We start from the raw sequence: 23,592 nt of genomic DNA, 5'->3' as shown, positions 1-23,592 counted from the left end.
TCCTCGTTACTAACTCCGTCGATCCATTTGATCTTCATCATGTGGAATTTTTATGTACCTTATTTGCTGTGTTTACTGATCGATGTCAAAATTCTAGTCCCATAATTTTTAAATTCCCCACCATAGGTTCGTCTTTTGATTTTTATCGTAAAAACATTGACAATGTTTATGTAACAAAGTTTTATCTATATTTATTTTTATTTTAAGGCTAGTGATGGTTTATAAATAATCCTAACGCCGTATGATTCCCAACCGAAGTTTTATCTTATGATTTTTAATGTAAAAAGCATTGATAATGATTACTTAACGAAATTATCTTATTTTTATTTTAATTCCAAAGATGGTGTAATAATAAAGCGAGCGTGGGAATAACTTGAATTTCAATTTTAAGACCTAACCCCAGGATTCAAATTTAATATTAAGAATTACCAACCTTATTTTTTTACGATAGTCCTAATAATTTCTATGACGTACGTCACACGTCATCCTTACGTCACGATCAGTTCAATACACGGCCGACAGTCGGCGCGGGCGTCGCAGCGGCCGCCATTTTGGCGGATTACCGGCTGAGGAGTTGGAGGGGGGGTGGGTGGGGTGGGGGGTGCCGGATTGTTTATTGTAATTTGCAGTCCTTGTGCCGCGGCCCTGGCTGCGCGCTGATTGGACGAGGCGGTACCGTCTGCTTGGCCCCGCCCCTTTTTATCCGGAGACTCGGTGGAGGGGGTATCGTATGTAGGACCCACGGACTTTGACTATTGGACACCAGGACCCTGACTATTTTAATTCTATTGCTCGTCTAGTGGGAAAGGGGCGGGCGTCTAGGAATACTGGGAATATAGCGGGTTGAAAACGTCCTCGTAAAAATCTCCACACGTTTATTGTTGCGCACGGCGTTCTTCTTTTGTCCCCTACGACGTGGTTCTCCACCCCACCGGTAGGGGGATGCATTTTTTCCCGTGAATAGTCGAGCGCTGTTGTTAGCAATTAATGGAGCAGGACTTGCAATTTTATAATCAAACAAAATGTCGACCAAAACTCGATAACTCTAATAATCATTGATTAATTGAAGTTATGGTAATTATATTTAGGTAAAAAATGTTAATAATATCTATGGATTTGCTGGATAATATTTAAAAGCAGGATTTTTAGACTGAATGATAAGCGTCTATAAGTTCGCGAAATGATGAATCTAATTGCAAATCAATACTCATAATCAAATACATGCTCCATAATAATTAAAAGCAGGGTTTTAAGACTGAAAGATGAGCATTTATAAGGTCGCGAAGTGATAAATGTAATTAGTTTATTAATTTGCAATTAGATTTATCATTTCGCGAATTATCATTTTGCAAATTAATAGTTATAATCAAAGACATACTCGGTATATATTAAAAGCAGGATTTTTAGACTGAAAGATGAGCATCGATAAGTTCGCCTAATGATAAATCTAATTGCAAATTAATACTGCTTATCAATGACACTTTGTCTGCAGAAATGTAAATATAGACAGCTTAATTTCGCTCGCGGGGGAGGGGGGGTGTCAGGGGGCTTTGTCCCCCCAAAACCCTCCGTAATACCACGGAACTTTATTTTCATTAAAATTCCCCTGCAGTCTTTAAAAATTAATCAGGGTGGCCACGAATTGAAATGTGAAATTCCTCGGCCAAATTCTTCATAGACCTAGGGATGCAATCCCGACCCTTCCTCACTTAAATGTAATGTTTATCTTTTTATTTAAATATCTTATTTACATTTCTGTTTTCTATCTCATATGTTTGCATGGAGCTTTGAAATTATGTTACCCAAACGTACCTGATTCATCAATACTATTGGAGTACGACAAATTTGGCCAGCTTTGTGAAACCTTATATATCTTCGATACATATCGAAACATTCGATATTCGATAATTAGTTTATATTTATTTGAAATTACCTACTTGATCAATACAATTTCAGTACTACAAATTTGGCTAGCTGCGTGCAACCTTAAATCTTCGATATATATCGATGCTTTCGTTCTTCGACAGTTAGTATATATTTATTTGAAATTACCTACTTCATCAATACCATTGGAGTACTAAAAATTTGGCTCGCTGGGTGAAACCTTATATCTCCAATACATAGCGAAACATTCGATCTTCAATAATTAGTATATATTTATGTATTTATTTTAAATTTACCTACTTCATCAATACAATTTGAGTACCACAAATTTGGCAAGCTGCGTGAAACCTTATATCTCCAATACATAGCGAAACATTAGATCTTCAATAATTAGTTAATAATGATTTTATGAATGTAGTGACGATCCGTATTTGTTCTTTCACGTGTTCCGTATTAAGGATATGATTCATGTTTTGTTTACTGAATGGCATAATCCCTATTTTAAATTTTCGCGTCTTCGCAGTTTAGAAATTATGTCACGGAAATTTATCCACACCATCGATGCTATTGGACTGTTTCAATCAATTTTATTTTTTATTTCGGGATAAAATGTGCGTATAGGTAGAGTTTAAACATTTTCGTTATTTTGCAACAAAATATTGGTTCTAGAAATAAACAAAAGCCATTTTATCAATCTAACTTAACGTTTTGCAAATTATTGCGGAAGATGAATGTTGTAGACGTAGTAGTTTTCCCTAGGTTGAGTTAAAAAGTTCGTGAAGTTGCCAAAACGGCTAATTTTATGGTGCGCGGAGTCATTTACTACCCTCGCGTGTCTACATTTTTGAATTTTTCATAAAACAAAAAATAAATACGAATTTAGAATAAAATTTCCTTTAAAATGACGCATTATTCATTATTATGGCATGCACTGAAGTCCAGATATAAATTTGCAAAGTACAGCGGCAAATCTTTTTGAAGCCGAATTTAGAGGGCAGCACAGATTTTAACAATCGTCGTGTGAATGCACGATAGTTCCAACGATTTCTGGAACAATCGTAATCTGATCGAGACAATAGCGACGTATGTAATCTCTTTTACAACCTTAATAACCCGTTCTATTTTGACAACGCCGTTCTTTAAACCCACGAAAAATGATATGCAATACTATAAGATATGTAAATAAAATAAAACTATTTTTTCAAGGAAATAATATCATAAACTAATAAAGTTACTTAATTGCTGTTTAATTATTGTTACACCTACTATCCCAGAAAATGGCTTGATTGGCTGAAAAACACTTCATTCTTATAAACAAGATGTAATTAGATTAATCCTACGGTAACCAAGGAAGAGTCTTTATTTACCCCAAATTTCTGCCCACGTTAATAAGCAAAGCTTATAATTTTCTTGTATGTTATAATGTTATATATGTCTTATATGTTATATGTGTTATAATGTTTCTTATATGCTATAATGTTAACTGTTATAATTTTCTTAAAATGTTTAGTTTCATTCACGTTTAAAATGCTAAAATGTTACAACTTGACTTGCCCCCCCTGGACCATGGCTTGTCCCCCCTAGTTATGACCCTGGGTATACGCTTGATCGAGCTATTCCAGATGTAAAATCAACGGCCCTTACCCTTCTACAGGTAAGTTGATGACGTCACTGGCTCCTACCGAGAGGGTCACCCCTTATGAGCTACTCCTTTACCCCGCGCGTCAGACGATCGCGGTCAGTTAGTGTTTCCGCTCTTTGAGAGTAATGACTCCCTCAGAGAACGAGTCGGTCAGAGCGAATGAAAGAAGTGGAACTCTAATCACGTCATGCCTCGTTCATATTACGATTGATCTACATCTACATCTACATAATACCCCGCAAGCCGCCTAAAAGGCGTGTGGCAGGGAGTGTTAGGACACCAGCCCTTTGCAGTTATAAAAAAAATCAAGGGCTCTAACGAGGTTGGGACTAGCGTTTATTAAAGTCCTTTATCGTTCGGGGGAAAAACGAATTCGCACATCTATCCGTTCGGCAAAACATCTCTCTTAATTTATCGCTTCTGTCGGACCTGAAAATACAGTGTGGCTCTAATATTATGTTCTCCGTGTCGCTCTTAAATATATCCATTCTCAATTGTTCAAGCAATCTAAGCCTAGCGCGCAGCCTCCGAGTCTCCAATGGCTCCCAGCCTAATTCGCTTAACATCTGGGTAACGCTGTCTGTACGCCCGTAGCAGTTTTTGACGAAACGCGCAGCCTTCCTTTGTATTTTGTTCAGTTCGTGGATTAAGTCTTTCTGCACCGGATCCCATACGCTCGCTGAATATTCAAGGTGCGGTCGGACGAGAGCGAAATAGCACCTTTCTTTTACTTTCTCATCCGAAAATCTTCCTACAATACGCTTGACGAATCCTAATTTCTTCAGGGCTATGCCGCAAATATTCTTTATATGTGTTCCCTACGTGAGGTTCGAGGTTATCGTAACTCCCAGGTACTAACCAGTGATCCAGCGATCGTTGCAACTATCGTGCATTCACACGACGATTGTTAAAACCTGTGCTGCCCTCTAGTGCTGACATCTAAAGTGAACGGGAAATTGACGGTTAGCAAAGCTGTTGAGGTATGCAGGGGCAAGATATTACTGTGTTCAACGTGTTTTTAACGAATAATTTTTCTTCCGCCCACATTCTTCCTTCCAAGGACAAATTCATGAAAATAATAGAGCGATGGGAGCTTCACGAACTTTTCGTCTTTCTCTTGTCACTTCCGTTTCCGGTCTGTCAGCGCCTAACCATCGTAAAGTGGCAACGTTAAGAACTACGTGAACTATTGTCAAGACATGCATTCACACGGTTAGTTCGGCCAACTATCGTCAGGACGATCGTTCGGACAATCGTAATGTGAACGAGACATCACTATCACCTCCCTTTGTCCAAAAGTTTAATTACGAAATATAACTGTTACCGTCTTCCATCCAATCAGAAAGGGCAGACGCTTAACATCGATGGTAAAGCAAGGCCTGGCTTCCAACACAAAATTCATGAAATCAATATGAAAAAAAGATTATTCGTAGAAATGGTTCATATATCTAAAACCAATAACAGCTGTAATTAATGATCAGACATTGAGATTCTTAATAAACTTTAATTCTATTTAATTAATCGAAAATGATGTTAACTAAGTTGGGTAATAACTTAGTTACTATCAATAAACAACCCTGTGAAAAAATAAGGTGTGTCAAAATTCTATAGTTTTCCCCTTTTTAATTATTACATCGTTGTAAAAAGATTACTTCTAACCTTTTATTTATGTATCAATATTGTTCTCTCATTTTTCATTTGTAGCCATGGGGATGGTATACAAATAAACCGAAACGTTGGCAATACACTTCTGCATCATTTGGTCTAAACTCCAGGAACTTTGCATCATTTATAGATTTCATGAAAAAATGTTTTTATACGACGTATTCTCTTTGAGGTATCGGCATATACTCATGTAATGCTTGTGAATTAAGACTGTTGTGTCATGACTTTTAAACACCATGCGCTAATCTTAATTTATTGGATATGTTATGAAATAATTTAATGTAGGTACACGAAAGGGCTACCTTTTGCTACCGTTTGAAAATAAATATATTTTTATCGGATTAAATCCCTCAGGGCGGGATAATGAACAGAATAGTCCAGTGTTACGTCACGAGAAAGCGAACATTGGTTATTCTATCGAGAACTAGGTGAGACTGTTGTGAGTGAAACGGGTTCATGAGAATAAAGAAACCAACTCACCCAAGTGCGCACTGACTATAATGCGTGACCGGTCTATCAGGAAATAAATAACAAATGACTACTTTATTCCGTTTAGAGAGTGACAAATGACAGGCTACATCCTATTGCGAACGTTTTATGGACCCGTGTACGCAAAAGCGTTGAGCCACCGTTGCCGTGACAACGGTATAAATAATCTCCATACAGTTCCGCATGGACTGTTGTAAGTTAAGCTTTGCTTATCAACGAGGGGAGAAATTTGGAGTAAATAAAGACTTCTTCTCCCTGGTTACCGTAGGATTAATGTAATTACATCTTGTTTGTAAGAATTACGTGTATTTCAGTCAATCAAGCCATTTTCTGGGGCAGTAGGTACACATAATAATAATATTTTTTTATTCTTACAGGTGTTAACCCATTGTAAAAAAATAGTGTTACACAAAAAAGCATATAGACACACTGTTACATAAATAAGTATATATAAGAAGCATATAAACATTAATAAGCATTATTTAATACGCTAAAAAAGTAAAAGGTAGCAAAAGATAACATGTGATCAATATAAAAAGTTATAAAATAACAAATTATTAATATCACGTTCAAAATATAAAATATATCAATACAAATAGTGATAAAAACATGGATAAGAAATACACTCACAAATTATTCAAATCTAAGGGTTAGAATCAGCATAAGAAAGAGACATTAATTTTGCCTGACATTTTTTTCTTGAAGATAAAAGCAGAGTCAAAATAAATATCCACTGATGGTTCCACTAAGTTATATGTGCGCAGAAGTCTGATAAGGGGTGCAAGGAATGCGAAGTTTCTATAGCAAAATTTTTAATTAGAAAAGTTTGGTTTTCCTGGTGAAATTGTGGGTAGTATCAAAGGATAAAATATATATATGGAAAGGACTATTGATATGGATAGGTATGGTATTTGGACGTGATAATTTCGTTAATTTTGAATAAGGAATTGTTAACGCTTTGCTTTTATTCTTATTGTATATATTCTAATCATTTTTATTTTGAAAATATCATTCTTACCATGGAATATATTTGTGGTGAGCCGGTGTTATAATATTCCGACATCCGATTTACCAATAATACTCCACCGTTAATCATTACTGAATTGCCTACCAATTTTCTTTGTAAAGTGATTTAATAATATTACTAATAGGTGGCAACCATTAATTATTCTAAAGACGGTTACAAAGACGAAATGTCATGGATTCGTTGTATTCATTTTATTTAGTATATAAATAAGTTGAAATATTTATTTGGATTAAATGAAGAAAAAAATATCAATGGATTTGGACAAGTTGGTGTAAAATTTATTTCCAATTAATGGTACCAAAAAAATGAAATATATCTACGACAACCTTGTAATAAACATGTATTGTAAGTTATCAATCGCAACTCATTTTAAATATATAGCAAGATGACTAGCTGTTCCCCGTATTTGTATTTAGAGGTCATTTTTATGCGTTTGATTAATCGCTATACATTCTACGTATCGACGTAAATTCGATTGATCGAATGTTTATCGATACGGCTTTAGTCAATTGTAGTGTTAGTTTTTGTAAGTGGTAATAGTAGTAGTTTTAGTTGTAGGAATTGTAGGTATTTAGTCAATCTTAGTGTTATATAAGTGGCCTAAATCCATTTTATTAGCTTGTCTGCCAACATGGATAAAAAAATGAAAAATATCTGCAACGAACTGGTAATAAACATGTATTGTGAGTTATCAATCGCAAATCATTTTAAATATATGTTTTCGAGCAAGATAATTAGCCATTTCCCCGTACTTTCATTTAGAGTTCATTTTTATGCATTCGATTAATCGCTATACATTCTATGCATCGACGTAAGTTCGATTGATCGAATGTTTATCGATACGGCTTTAGTAAATTGTAACTTAGTGTTATATAAGTGGCCTAGATCTATTTTATTAGCTCTTGTCTGCCACCATGCAACATGTTGGTATTCGCGATAAGTAATAAATAACCTAATATTATTTTCCTTTTTGTTTTTTCAGATACGCTCCAAAGATATTCAGCTGTTTCTGCCGTCGAAGGAAAGGACCCGAAGATATTGGGTTGACGTGGGAACTGACAAGTGCCTTTTAACACACTCATTAGCTTCGATATTTTTGCTCGAGAAAATCAGTGGTCTGATCGGTCGATTCGATTTTGATAGATCGAAGGTTGAGATCATACATGGACCATAAACGCGTGTGAGACAACGGTTACGGGAAATACAGTCTGAAATGAAGGCTTGATATAATCGATTTTAACAGCAGTGTCGTGTTATGTTTAGAAGTATACGTGCAATTTTAAACAAAATTAATTTTTCGACCTAATTTATTTGAATAATTTATTTTTTTGAAAAGAAGTTTCGAATATTTTTCTTCCCAAACAGCTGTGTGGAGCGGTGAGAATTATTTTTAAAAAGATAAGAAGGAAATTTAAAATCTGAAATCTCTAATGGTTTAAGTTAGGAAAGTCAGAAGTAACGACATTTAGGCAAACGCGATTCGTTCATTTACAGACCCGGTCTTTGTGCAAAAGATTCGGTCATTTCGTTCACGGGTCTCGGTGACGCAGTCGGACAGATAGTTTAATTGTGAGCGGAGAAAGGTTGTTTATCGTGAAGAGTTCAACGTCGCTCGCTGCCTTGGCAACCCCGGGGATCGAAGGGAAGGCTGCAGCGGAGGAGGAGGACTGTTTCGTGGACTTCGTTGCAGCTAAGAAACTCGTCTTGGATGAAGACCAGAGGATGCCGAGGAAAAAGCAACATTGCCCAAAGCGGATGAAATGTGAGTAGACAGCTCATTTGAGTCGTTCATTCTGAACCCAACTCTTTAAATACCATTTTTACTCTTAAGTCAATTTCTATGTCGCAACAAGTGTCACCGACCTCTTAGATAAACTCGGATGGGAATCTCTGTCAGACCGTAGACTGGAAAATAGACGAAACCTATTACGTAAATTCAAGAGCAGTTTATTTTCCTATCAAGTTAGCTATTTCTCAGAAACGCCAACATACTACGGAAGATCAAATCATATAAATAAAATAAGGGAGATAGGCTGTAGAACAGACAGTTTTAGAATGTCCTTTTATCCACAATCAATCTTCTATATTATTTCTACTGTATAGATACCTTTTTCTCAACTTATACGCAACCAAACTCTACAAATGAGGTACCAAAATGCACAGAATTTATCAGAGAACAAGCGACGGCATATCTTAATTCCTAAATATTGCTATTGTTTCCTAAAATTGGTTTTTAAATAATTAAAAAAAAACTGTAAATATTCCTGACGTTAACGGCGCACAAGCTGATACATTTGTTCATTTGCAACAATATCTCGCATTCTTTAAATAACTTTTACCAAAATGCGGCTGATTCCACATTCAAGTCTCCTGTTGATACGTAAGTATGAGTCATCATGTGCGTTTAGCAGAGGATAGTGTAATTACTTCCAATGTTGTGTTTAAAGAGGTCTTCTGACCTCAATTTGTACATGAACATTCCAATTGAATTTGTTCATAAGACCCTGCCTTTTTTTTCTAAATTTTAAAATTATAAACGCGCCTATCCCTCTGTGGACCTGCAGTGAAAAGAGCGGGGGAAGCCCGCTGGGAGTGGGCGCAGCACTCTCGTAAGAGATTATAACGGCAGCGTTAGAACTCGCAAATATATTAGATGACTTGCATTGTAGCCTACTGAGTTATGTATGCATGTTTCTGGATTTTATTATTATTTATAACAGCATGTGGTGGTATAATTTGTCAGTATGCGTGACGATTTTTGGACCGTGTGCTGTGAATTTGGGAATCGAATTGCATACTGCATGTTGGTGATTGATCACCCCCTGCCAAACACCCTAGTGGTGGCTCGTAGGGTGTTACGTAGATGTAGATGAGTCATATTTAGTTACTACGTCTGTTTGGGGCTTCATATCTCCTAGAATCTTTCGTCTTACATCGTACCATAAGCCTACTAGCTTATGTATTCCTTGTTGCACGTTTATGAATTTTCTTATTATTTCTAACGGCATGTTTTGAGTGTAATAGCTTTATTGGCACATTATCTTCAACGAGTAGTTGGAAAGTTTTATCTTTGATTGAATGCGGTAGTATAATTTGTTAGTATACGTAACGTTTTTTTTGGACCGTGTGGTGTGCATGTGGGAATCCAATAGGGTGGTTTCCTATTATTTTTTTATTGCCTAAATCGAAAGATTATTACTCCTGGAGTACGAATTTCACGCTTTTAGATTTTTAAATGACGATATCTATTTTTCGCGATTAAATGAAAAGTGAACATTTTCAAGCGCGCGAAAACGCGACGCGTAAGCAGGAATGATAGGAAAAAGTCCGTGCGACGCATTTCTGGTCCCCCTCCCGCCTTGTGAGGTGACCTTGATCGAGGCTCTGAGCGCTGATAGGACGCAGGATGCTAGCGGGTAGCTGAGTACCTTGCTGGCTGGTAGCGCTTGGCTTAAAAAAGGTTTATTAATACCTTATCAAACGAAGAAAACTTTCCGACCTAAGCCAGTTTTAATAGGTGATTATTAAGACATGTTTCCCTGAGCTCTGTGCCTCATACATGCATTGGTAACCTCAGACGATGTATAACTCCTATCCTCTCGTGTAGAAACTAGGTCCCTTTGACGTCACGTGGAGTGGAATCGCATGGGCGCCAATCTGGCCTTTTTCAAATGAGGATAAAATTTGGCCCTTGCCATTCGTCAAAACCGGTATTTCTAAAACCAAATATTTTGTGTATTATGAATACACTAATGGTGGGTAACGAATCGCAATCAATGCCTTTCGTTTTCTTTGATGAAGGAAACTACGCTATTGCATGCTGCATGCTGGTGATTGTCACCCCCTGCCAAACACCGTGAAGGTTGTCCGTAATGCAGAGGTGCCTATGAGTCAGGTGAGACCTTACCGTATGTCACAAATGAAGTAGACAGTAGATGAACTCACTTTGTGGAAGTAATGATAGTAATTATAATCCATCAATACCTCCCAAGCCTCGCTTCCATAGAAAAATTTACTCCCTATCGGGGCGAAGCTATGAATTTAGGCTGGGGGGGGGGGGGTTTAAGGTGCAACTAATACCGGGGTGTGTGGGGGTATGGAATTCCTCCAGGATAAGCGGTAGGTGCGAGATTAATTAATTGCGGAATTTTAAAGATATATGGTTCAAAATAGGGAGTTTTACGGCTTTCTCTGGGATATTTTATTCATCCTTACACTATTCTATTAGTAATATCAATCCAATTAAGTAAAATGGATTAAACTTACTGAGCTCTGGGGGGGGGGGGTTTATCCCCCAATACCCCCCCTCGCTGCGCCACTGCTCCCTATATAACATTTAATGGATCGTATCCTTACTTCTATGCTTGTAATCTCAGCTGTAACAAGATTCTTCCGATTGTTGAAATCTCTCTTCGCCTACGCTATTCTACTATTTCTTTCTTGTTTCGTCCGTTGTTGGAAATTCGGCTTCCCAGGTAAAAAAAACTCCTTCACCTATTCAAGCTTACGCTTTCCTACGTTAATCTTTGTCTTACCCTCCTCTCTTTTGCTGCATACTAATATCTTAGTCTTATTTTTGTTGATTTTCAGCTGATATCTGATTTGAAAGTAATCTTTGAATAAGTAATCCGTTGGGTTACAATTGCAAGGACAATTACATTGTCATTTTGCTCCTGTAAATGATGCAGCGGCTGTAAATATTTTCTTAGACAGAAGTACTGATGTGGTGGTCAGAATTTTAATTACTTTTCAATGTCATTCCGTGAAATAATAATTACAGTTTTTTATCTAGGCTTTTATCCTTGCTCTAAGGTTGACGGCTATTGCAGCCAATTCCAACGAATCTTGGTAAATGAACTTACCTCCTCTATATATCATTCGACACATCCGTTTCTGCGCCGCTGAAACCAGTGGGTTTATATTGTTGTATTTAGTATATATTATTAGTGGGTTATATCGTAGTATTTTTTGTGTATTTTTGTACGGAGTCTTCAAAGGCCTTTGCGGTGTCGTGTAGGAATTGTTGGTATTGTTTTAATAAGAAGGTTTACATGGATATATTTGTTGCGGACGTACTAGGGGGCGACCGTGATTGTCCCCTGAAACGCGTAGTGTGTTATTAAAACTCAGTGGAAATATTGCAATGCATAATTTTACTAACATTATGAACTTACACTATATCGGGCCCAGCATCTTACAAGATATGAGAGAACAGGGTAGTTTCCTTCATGAAAGAAAACGAAAGGCATTGATTGCGATTCCTTACCCACCATTATTGTATTCATAATATTAAAATTATTTGGTTTTAGAAATACCGTTTTAGACGTATGTTAATGGTCAATTTTTATCCTCATTCGAAAAAGGCCAGATTGGCGCCCATGCGAAGCCACTCCACGTGACTCCACTCGAAACATCCTTTTCTCCGTCACTAAAACCAGGGGGGGATTCAGGATGCGGATAAGGGGGGGCTTAGATTGGATACCCAAGGAGGGGGCTATAGACTCCCCTAGTCCCTCTCTGGTTCTGCCAATGGATTATATCATACCAAAAGCGTGAAAAATAGGCTCATAGTTTAGAAGCTAATTTATGTTTCTATTCGTTAAAGAAGGTAAATATATCGGAAAATATAACTAAATACTTTTTTTTACAAAGTGGTATTCTCCAAAAATTTCAATTATATATAGTGCGTGTTTCGACCCAATTTGTGGGGGTAAAGCCCCCTTTAGTAACTTAGCTACACATCCTCAATTTAAACATCTCCATTTGTTCAAATATTTAACAGAGTTTTCGTGATAAATTTTTCTACCAAAAGCATGTAATATAGGCCCTAATTGTAAGTTTAGAGCTGATTCGTATTTCTATTCGTTAAAGAAGGTAAATGTATGAGAAAATATAACTGAATACTTATTTACAAAGTGGCAAACACCAAAAATTTCAATTTTATATAGTGTTCGCTACGTCCCAATGGGAGCGGGGTTGCCTAAGCCCCCGCAACCCCCTTAGGAACTTAGTAACACATCCTCAATATAAACATATCCGTGTGTTCAAATATTTAACAGAGATTTCGCGGTTTATTTTTCAATCGATATAGTAACGCATTTGGATGGATTCCACGTTCGTGATCGTGTGATCAGCTTTTAATCCGCCTCCACTCAAACTCTTCGTTATGCCTCATTCACATTACGATTGTTCCAACGATTGTCGGAACTAACGTGCATTCACACGACGATTGTTAAAACATGTGCTGCCCTCTAGTGCTGACATCTAAAGTGAACGGGAAATCGTCGGTTAGCTAAGCTGTTGAGGTATGCAGGGACAAGATATTACTTTGTTCAACGTGTATTTACCGAATAATTTTTCTTCCGCCCATATTCTTCCTTCCTAGGACAAATCCATGAAAAAAATAGAGCTTCACGAGCCTTTCGTCTTTTTATCTTGTCGCTTCCGTTTCCGGTCTCCCAGCGCCTAACCATCGTAAAGTGGCAACGTTCGGAACTACGTCAACTAGTGTCAGAACATGCATTCACACGGATAGTTCTGCCAAATATCGTTAGGACGATCGCTCGGACAATCGTAATGTGAACGAGGCATTACTACCCTTCCACCGCTTGCTTACCTCCCCTACACCGCTTGATTACCCTCCCTCCATCGCTTAGATACCTCCCGGTCAACGCTTGCTCACCTCCCTTTCACCGATTGCTTACCTCCCCTCCACCGCTTGGTTACCTCCCCTTCACCGCTTGCTTACTTCCCCTCCATCGCTTAGCCTCCCCTACTTTCTCCAAGGACCTCTCCAAAGCATGGCTTATATATATATACACACGTATGTCTTTTTTTATTCTTGTATTTCCCTTCCCCTCCCGAATACACCCTCCCTCTATCCACCTTGCTCCTCTGCTGTGTGAGTATACCCCAAGGCAGCCGGTCCCGTCTATCCCGGTCGACTTAGTGCTGCGTCACTCAACGTGAATGTCAGCTGTCAGTCAAGTGACGGACTGCCCTTCTCCTCAAAAGACCCACACTCCTCGCTCAAGCATTAACTGGTTCCCAAATGCCTCCATCGCGGTAAGGTGGTGGAAGGCACACACCGGGATATATACATACACATATATACTTGCTTTTCCTGCTCTACTGGCTTCTCAGAAGGCCTCACCGTAAAAGACTCAGAATGATAAGGAAGCTTCTACAGCTGGAATATGCGACTATCGGTTAGTTTCCTTCATCAAAGAAAACGAGAGGCATCGATTGCGATTCCTTACCCACCATTAGTGTATTCATAATATACAAATTATTTGGTTTTAGAAATACCGGTTTAGACGAATGGGAATGGTCAATTTTTTCCTCATTTGAAAAAGGCCAGATTGGCGCCCATGCGATGCCACTCCACATGACGTCACAGGGACCTAGATGCTATATGAGTAGAAAGGAGTTTTACATCGTCTGAGATTACCAATGCATTCATGCGGCACAGATCTCAGGGAAACATCTCTTTATAATCACCTATAAAATTGCCTATGGTCGGAAAGTTTCCTTCGTTCGATAAGGCATTAATAATCCTTATTTAAGCCAAGCGCTACCTGCTAGCAGGGTACTCTGCTACCTGATAGCAGACTGCATCAGAGCGGAGAAAATGAAGTGCTCTAAGGGAATTACGACTAGTATTTATTGAAATCCTTAATGTTTCGGGGGAAAAACGAATTCTCATATCTATCCGTTCGCAAAACATCTCTCGTAATTTATCGCTTCTATCGGGCCTGGAAATATAGTGTGGCTCTAATGTTATGTTCTCCGTGTCGCTGTTCAAGATATCCATTCTCAATTGTTCAAGCAATCTAAGCCTAGCGCGCAGCCACCGAGTCTCCAGCGGCTCCCAGCCTAATTAGCTTAACATCTGGGTAACGCTGTCTGTACGCCCGTAGCAGTTTTTGACGAAACGCGCAGCCTTCCTTTGTATTTTGTTCAGTTCGCGGATTAAGTCTTTCTGTACCGGATACCAAACGCTCGCTGTATATTCAAGGTGCGGTCGGACGAGTGTGAAATAGCACCTTTCTTTTACTTTCTCATCCGAAAATCTTCCCACAATACCCTTGACGAATTCTAATTTCTTAAGGGCTATGCCGAAAATATTCCTCATAGGTTTTCCCCACGATATGTTCTAGGGTATCGTAACTCTTTGGTACTTTACTTAGTATGTTGCCTTTATCTAAATACCATTCACAGCATAAACATAGTTAAATTTGGAACAACTCTTTGTAAAATGTACCGACATGCATTTGCTCAGAGTAAGATATCGTAAGGTACTTCACTTCGAAAATACTTCGCTTCACATCTCTTTGCGTCAAAAATAACTCATTTTAAATGCAGCGGTCGTCATGAGAAAAACGGTCATTAAGAAATTCTCAGACGTCGCAACTGAGCGAAGAAAGATAATCATTACTCACTTCACCTCGATGCTACCTTACCGAGGTCATAACCATCGCTGAATAACTAGATAAATCACCCGCCCAACGAACAACGACTGGATTCCATGGTGATGGAAGCATGACGAAGATGTTGATCGTCAGAAAATTAACGATATCATTCAAGAGGATTGCATCCTACATGTGTTGGCTAAATGATTTATTAAACAAAAATCAGTCACCATTTATATTTAATCAAAATGGCAACTATGTGTATGTGGATAGCTTAATAAATAAAATAAACAACTTGATAAATAAATTAATGAAAAGTAAAACTTTATACCCTTAAACCCCACTTTATATCTCATTAAAATATAGAGATACATATTGATATTCAATGTAGGAATAGTATTTAAGAAAACAAGCATCTTAGTTCCTTCCTATTTTATTAATGCCTAAATCGAAAGATTATTACTCCTGGAGTACGAATTTCACGCTTTTAATTTTTAAATGACGATAACTATTTTTCGGAATTAAATAAAAAGTGAAAAATTTCATGCGCGCGAAAACCCGATAGCTAAGTATGAATGCTGGGAAAACTCCGTGTGACGTCATTCTGGTTCCAGCTGCTGCATTGAGAGGCCACCTTTGTACGTGGCTACGAGCGCCGCTACGATGAAGGCTGCTAGCAGGTAGCAGAGTACTCTGCTAGCAGGTACTGCTTGGCTTAAATAAGGATTTTTAATACCCTATCAAACAAAGGAAACTTTCCTACCATAGGCAGTTTTTATAGGTGATTATTAACAGATGTTTCCCTGAGCTCTGTGCCTCATGCATGCATTGGTAATCTCAGACGATGTAAAACTCCTATCTACTCGTATAGAAACTAGGTCCCTGTGACGTCACGTGGAGTGGCATCGCATGGGCGCCAATCTGGACTTTTTCAAATGCGGTTAAAATTGACCATTGCCATTCGTCTAAACCGGTATTTCGAAAACAAAATAATTTGTATATTATGAATACACTAATGGTGGGTAACGAATCGCAATCAATGCCTTACATTCTCCTTGATGAAGGAAACTACCCTATTGTCTCATATCTTGTAAGATTTTGGGCTCGATGTAGTGGAAGTTCTTAATGTTAGTAGAACTATACATAGTAATATTTCCACTGAGTTTTATTATGACATTACGCGTATCAGTGGACAATCACGGTCGCCCCCTGGTACGTCCGCAACAAATATATCCATGAAAACCTTCACATTAAAACAATACCACAATTCCTTCACGACACCGCAAAAGCCTTTGATAACTCCCTACAAAAAACACAAAAAATACTATAATATAACCCTCTAATAATATATACTAAATACAATAATATAAACCCACTGATATCAGCGACGGGGAAATGGATGTGTTGAGTGATATGTAGAGGAGGTAAGTTCATTTATCAAAATTCGTCGGAATTGGCTGCAATAGCCGTCAACCTTAGAGCAAGGATAAAAGCCTAGATAAAAAAACTGTAATTATTATTTCACGGACTGACATTAAAAAGTAATTAAAATTCTGACCATAACGTCAGTACTACTGTTCGAGAAAATATTTACAGCCGCTGCATCATTTACAGGAGGAAAATGACAATGTATTTGTACTTGCAATTATAATCCAACGGATTACTTCTTCAAAGATTAATTTCGAATCACATATCATCTGAAAATCAACAAAAAGAAGACTAAGATATTAGTATGCAGCAAAAGAGAGGAGGGTAAGACAAAGATTAACGTAGGAAAGCATAAGCTTGAAGAGGTGCAAGAGTTTTCTCACTCGGGAAGCCGAATTTCCAACAACGGACGAAACAAGAAAGACATAGTCAGTAGAATAGCGTAAGCGAAGAGAGATTTCAACAAACGGAAGAATCTTCTTACAGCTGAGATTAAAAGCATAGAAGTAAGGAAACAATCCATCAGATGTTATATTTACTACTAACACCAATCTGTAATCACCAAGGAAACCCGCATCTCATATGTCATAGATCAAGAAGAGCAATTACTCACCATACACTGTAAAACAAATAGCCATGTAACTCACTAACGAATTACACAATATACCGAAAGCCGATTACCAGCAACAGCTGAATATCAGATACATAACTGCTGAACACAGTTTCCACCCAAGCGTAGCGTTACTGTGGCACAGATAAATTTAGAATGTCGTTTTTTTCACGATCGATAAGAGATTATAACGGCAGTGTTTGGCGTTACGAATAAGTTAGCAGACTGGTAGAGTAGCTTACTGTATTATTTATTCTTTAATCCATGTTTCTGAATTTTCACGGCATTTCTAACAGCATATTCTAGCGTCATAGAAAGATTGTCTTCATTAATAGATTACTTGTCGTATGTAGTGTACATGACTAGTAGTGTATGCTATTTGAAGTAAATTTTAACTCTTTATTGCATGTTGGTGATGTTTCAACTCCTGCCATACACCGCTGTAGCAGGCCCTGTAAGATAATATGTAGATGTAGAAGTGCAGCCTTGGTGTGCTTACTATACTATATTAATAAAATTTTTATTTTTCGGCTACCGTGAATTGACGCATAAAAACAGCAAAAACAGGTCTGAATATTGCTTTTGCGCCTAAATTCGGTTACGTAAGATTTACAAAGCAGTTTCAAGTTATTGCGTAAGTTTTGTGGCTAAAATTTAATTTTCAAAATAAAATTGTCAATATTTATATAATTTCATATTACCTAACACGTTTGGGGTGATAAATATCCACGCATAATGAAATTCTCGTTAATAAATATTTGCTGTTATCAGTCGGCGTATATTGAGGCCAAAGGAAATATCGTTTCAATCAAGACATTTTAGCTAGACAACATTGTGGCAATATCGTAGTTAGCATCTTATTGTGTTGCTTCTCTCCGAGTGCGACATCTACATCTACATAATACACTGCGAGCCACCGCTAGGGTGTTTGGCAGGGGGTGATCAATCACCAGCATGCAGCATGTAATAGGGTGGTTTCCTATTATTTTTTATTGCCTAAATCGAAAGATTATTACTCCTGGAGTACGTATTTCGCGCATTTAGATTTTTAAATGACGATATCTATTTTTCGCGATTAAATGAAAAGTGAAAAATTTCAAGCGCGCTGAAAACGCGATGGCTAAGTATGAATGCCGGGAAAACTCCGTGTGACGTCGTTCTGGTTCCCGCTGCCGCAAGTGAGGTGACCTTGGGGCGAGGCTTTGAGCGCTGATACGACGCAGGATGCTAGCAGGTAGCGGAGTACCCTGCTAGCTGGTAGCGCTTGGCTTGAAGATAACTTTCCGACCTTAGCCAGTTTTGATAGGTGATTATTAAGAGATGTTTCCCTGAGCTCTGCGCCTCATGCATGCATTGGTAATCTCAGACGATGTAAAACTCCTATCTACTCGCATATAAACTACGTCCCTGTGACGTCACGTGGATAGGCGCATATCTGGCCTTTTTCAAGTGAGGTTAAAATTGACCATTGCCATTCGTCTAAACTGGGATTTGTAAAACCAAGTATTTTGTATATTATGGATACACTAATGGTGGGTAACGAATCGCAATCAATGCCTTTCGTTTTCTTTGATTAAGGAAACTACCCTGTTGGACTCCCACATGCACACCACACGGTACAAAAAACATAACGCATTCTGATAAATTATAATACCGCATTCATTAAAAAGCAATACTTTCCAACTACTCACTTAGATTTATTGCCAATGAAGCTAGCATACAGAAAAATGCTGTTAGGAATAATAATAAAATTCAGAAGCATTCATTAAGACATAAACAAGTCAGTAAGGTACAATGCAAGTCATCTAATCTATTTGTAAGTCCTAACGTCGCCGTTATAATATCTTATTGTTAGTGGAAAAAAAGACATTCTGAATCTGTCTGTTCTACAGTCTATCTATCTTATTTTATTTATATGATCTGATCTGTTGTAGTATGTTGGCGTTCTTCAGATATGATCAACTTTGTCAGAAAATTCTCTGCTCTTGAATTTATCTAATAGTTTTAGTCTATTATTTAGTCAACGATCTGTTAGATCTTGTGTTGAATTCCTGACGGTTATGTAATGAGTTTCGTTACAGTAATTATCGGAAAATGAACCTCAAGAATACTTTAGTTTTCTATAAATATGGCCTTATTTTCTTATTTTTTTTACCATCCTGATACGTTTTGCCATCAATTTGCGCGGATATCCCGTCATGCATTTCGTGTACTGCGCAAAGATATGTGCAAACTTCGGTGTGTGTCTGGCCCCATTCGAATGGCACTGGCGTCAAGTTTCCCCGGGGACCATTATTATCGTTCGATATGTATCGAACGTGGGGATCGTAAATTCAGAACGGGAGGCCCGGGAGCGAAAATCGATACCTATCGATAAAAGTTGCATGGCGCGACATCGTAAATTTTGAGGCATTTGAATCTGTGTACAAGTGTGTGGAGGTGTTTACGTGCGAATATATGTAAAAATAACACAATCGTAGTGTATTCTGTTTTGTCTATTTGCTAATGTATGTTATGATATTATTGCAAAAAAAAATTTACCGTCAATTTGAATTCGTAACCAAATTATGTAGTCATTTTTAGGGATGTGGGACTAGAACATTTTGATCTCGAGTTGAATATAGATGGTTGTATATCCGTCTATATAACAATCTCATCGAAATAAATACTTGTTATAACGATTGAAAGATTTGTTTTTCCATCACGATTGAATCTTCGGATTTTATTTGTAACTAGCAGGTCACCGAAGAGTATACTAGCCAGAGGACTGGGAAATTTGAAACTTGGATTTAATGATCATAAAGGATTTTTATGTTATCTTTTGAGCGTGTTAGTTCTCTATCGCGAAATTAGTGATCACTCTATGAAATTCTATCATCGGATTTGAACAACGTTTATTTTTGGAGCCAAGAGTGGGGACTCGAACTTAATCTGAGCAAATGCATGTCGGTACATTATATGCATTATATATACATTTTATGGAGTTCGTCCAACTTAAACTACGTTTCTGCTGTGAATGGTATTAATATAAAGGCAGCAGACGAAGTGAAGTATCTGGGAGTTACGATAACCTTGAACCTCTCGTGGGGAACACATATAAAGAATATTTGCGGCATAGTCCTGAAGAAATTAGGATTCGTCAAGAGTATTGCGGGTATATTTTCGGATGAGGAAGTAAAAGAAAGGTGCTATTTCGCATTCGTCCAACCGCACCTTGAATTTGTAGCGAGCGTATGGGATCCAGTGCAGAAAGACTTAATCCACGAACTGAACAAAATACAAAGGAAGGCTGCGCGGTTCGTCAAAAACTGCTACGGGCGTACAGACAGTGTTACCCAGATGCTCAAGCGAATTAGGCTGGGAGCCGCTGGAGACTCGGGAGGCTGCGCGCTAGGCTTAGATTGCTTTAACAATTGAGAATGGAATTATATCTTTAAGAGCGACACAGAGAATATAATGTTAGAGCCAGGTCCGATAGAAGCGATAAATTAAGAGGGATGTTATGCCGAACGGAAAGATATGGGAATTCGTTTTTCCCCCGAACCATAAAGGACTTTAATAAATGCTAGTCGTTTTTCCTTAGAGCACTTCCTTTTTATTTGTAAATGGCTCGTGTCCTAACACCCCCTGCCACACGCCTTTTAGGCGGTTTGCGGGGTATTATGTAGATGTAGATTTAGAGGTATGTCTACCCGACAGATGACCAACCGCAGTAGTTATAGGAAGTGACGTAACATACGGCAAATGTCACGTTGAAAATATTGCGTCGAATCGCACCGCAAAAAAATTTGGTGCAGTAATATCTATCTGTATATATGTTAAAAAGAGGATGACTGTGTGTATGTCTGCTATTCCTTTCCATACGGATTCACATATTGCAATCAAAGTTAGTATATTAGTGTATCTCGTGCTCGCAAACCCGGTGGTACTACTTTTGCTTGCGTTCGACGTGCTAGTTTCGTCATTTTCCCATTGCCTTTTGTTACGTCACTTCCTACAACTTCTACCGTCCGATATCCTGCGATGCAGGCACACCTCTTTGCACGCTTAGTGAGAAAACATAAAAATCCTATGTGATCTTTAAATCCTAGTTTCAAGTTTCCCATTTTCGGGGTAGTATATTCTTTGGTGACCTGTCAGTTACAAATAAAATCCGAAAATTCAGGCGTGATGGAATAATAAATCTTTCAATCGTTATTACAAGTATTTATTTCAATAAGATTGTAATATTGACGGAGGTAAAACCATCCATAACTCATGCCTTGGAAGTATCAAGTCTCTCGAACAAATTATGTGAATCCGACATGTCGTTATTTTCCGATTAGTTTTGGGCGACATGTCGTGTTGCAGAACATTTCGATGTGATTGCTACGTCGGAAATCCGTTTAAAAAATTTAAAATACGGCCATTCTTTCGTCATTGGGTTTGGGGACATTCCAACGTTTAAAAAACAGGTTTTCTTTCTTTCGAATAAATAATACTTTCGGGCGCTTTGGTGGATTCGCCGTGATTCAACTTTTTCTGACATAAATTTCGTGCGGTCTCATTAGATGGGTTGTCGTGGCAACCTCGTGTTTCATCAACAAATCCATTTTTGACGGCGCCATCTTTTCGTCGGCAGTAATGTAAAAAGTTAATTTTTTCACGTCGCCGAGCGAGGTTGCATTCACATATCTTTGCTTTGATTTATGCACATATTTTTTAAAATAAATTTAAACTAACTTGGCTATAAATTTTAGGGATAGGAGTCATCCTCTCTTAAGAACCAATTTCGTGGTCAACCGTGTTATTTAGTGACGAATACGTCACTGATTTCTCTTTCAAATTCTCTTGCCTGGCTGCGACTTTTGTTAATGCTATATTTTTTATGGCATTAGAAATGCCGAACGCTTCTAGGAATGGATAATGAGTTCATTGAATGGTCTTTAGCGTGGCTGTAATCAGGGGCGAAGCTAGGAATTAAGGCTGGTGGGGGTTAAGGCGCAACTAACACCGGGGTGTGTGGGGGGTATGGAATACCCACCAGGATAAGCGGCAGGTGCGATAGTAATATATAGCGGAATTTTAAGATAAATGGTTCAAAATGGTGAATTTTACGGCTTTCTGATCGATATTTTATTAATACTTACACTATTCTCGAAATAATACTAATCCAATTAAGTAAAATGAATTAAACTAAAAAATGTCTCCGAGCTCTGGGGGGCACATTAAAAAAATTTAGACGCTTTGCATCACTAAATTTCCTTACTCAAACAACGACTAACTCTTCAAACAATTTAAAAGCGCCGCACTTGATAAAAATCGTGCAAAGCATTGTTTTGTCAATCATTATGCCAATGCACAAGCGACGAAGCCAAAAAAAACACCTTATTATTACAGTACCACAATAATGCATATATTTAAACATTGAAATAATTTGGATTTTGGTCCATTAAGTTCTGCCGATTACTAATTGATGGGGACCAGTTAAAATAGTTGTATTTGGCAGTAATGAGTTCATCGTTAGGTGGTAAAAACTATCTATTGATAGTATTCTTCAACTACCCTCAACCACTTTTTTTTTAAGGGAATGCCAATTGAAATGGTTATTCCTTCCGCAAGTGTTATCTAGCACATAGTTTATTTATTCCATAAACCCCAAAGCACCCCCCTCACTGCGCCACTGGCTGTATTTGCGAGGGCGATTTTTTTTCGACATCAGATGGGTCATAAACATAAGACGAAGTGATTGATTAAAAATTATTTCATTGCTTAACGTTGAGCACACTTGTAGTATCCTTTCGACATAATGCCCTCGGCGATCGAGGAATTAGTCGTGCCTGTGCACAGACTTTACTATACGTTTTCTAGGATATTCCACTATCAATTACACAACTACTTTTTTTACAGAGCGCGACCCGGATTTCGATGAGTTATCATCATCTTCAGGCGTAAATGAAGATCTATATATCTCATTATTGTTACCTAGTTAGTAAGTCATTATAAGTTAATTATTTTATAATAATAATAATAATAATAGTAGACACCTCACTATCAAATGCCTGGTTACAAAGAGGTGAGCTATATAAGGAAACGGAGGGGAAAATGGTAGCCATTCAGGACAGAGTAATTGGTACGAAGAATTATAGGAAATATATAATCAAAGACGGAAGCGTATTAAATGACTTATGTCGCAAATGTAATGCAAAGAGTGAGACGATAGAACACATAATTAGCGAATGTACGAATCTAGTAGGTAATGAATACACCAAAAGACACAATAATGTGTGCAAAATTATTTATTTAGAAATAGCATATGTTACCGGATTAAAATTGGATCATGAACCATATTACCTTTTCACCCCTGTTACAGTGCTAGAAAATGAAAATTACAAATTATACTGGGACAACACAATTTACACAGACAAACCTGTCCAGCATAACAGACCGGACATAA

General features: G+C 37.8%; 1 protein-coding gene across 1 annotated transcript in view; it reads left to right on the top strand.

Moving 5' to 3' along the window:
• Positions 1 to 7,912: 7,912 nt before the first annotated feature.
• The window catches only part of LOC124172663 (protein teashirt-like), a 317,731-nt gene continuing 302,051 nt past the window's right edge, over positions 7,913 to 23,592 (top strand). Inside the window, exon 1 of the mRNA XM_046552119.1 lies at positions 7,913 to 8,469. Coding sequence (XP_046408075.1) covers positions 8,430 to 8,469 — 40 coding nt within the window. The 5' untranslated portion in view covers positions 7,913 to 8,429. The remainder of the gene's footprint in view (positions 8,470 to 23,592) is intronic.

This window comes from Ischnura elegans, assembly GCF_921293095.1.
Source record: "Ischnura elegans chromosome 13 unlocalized genomic scaffold, ioIscEleg1.1 SUPER_13_unloc_2, whole genome shotgun sequence".
Taxonomy (NCBI): Eukaryota; Metazoa; Arthropoda; class Insecta; order Odonata; family Coenagrionidae; genus Ischnura; species Ischnura elegans.
Note: the sequence above shows the minus strand (reverse complement) of the source record. Positions and strands in the feature narration are given on the sequence as shown.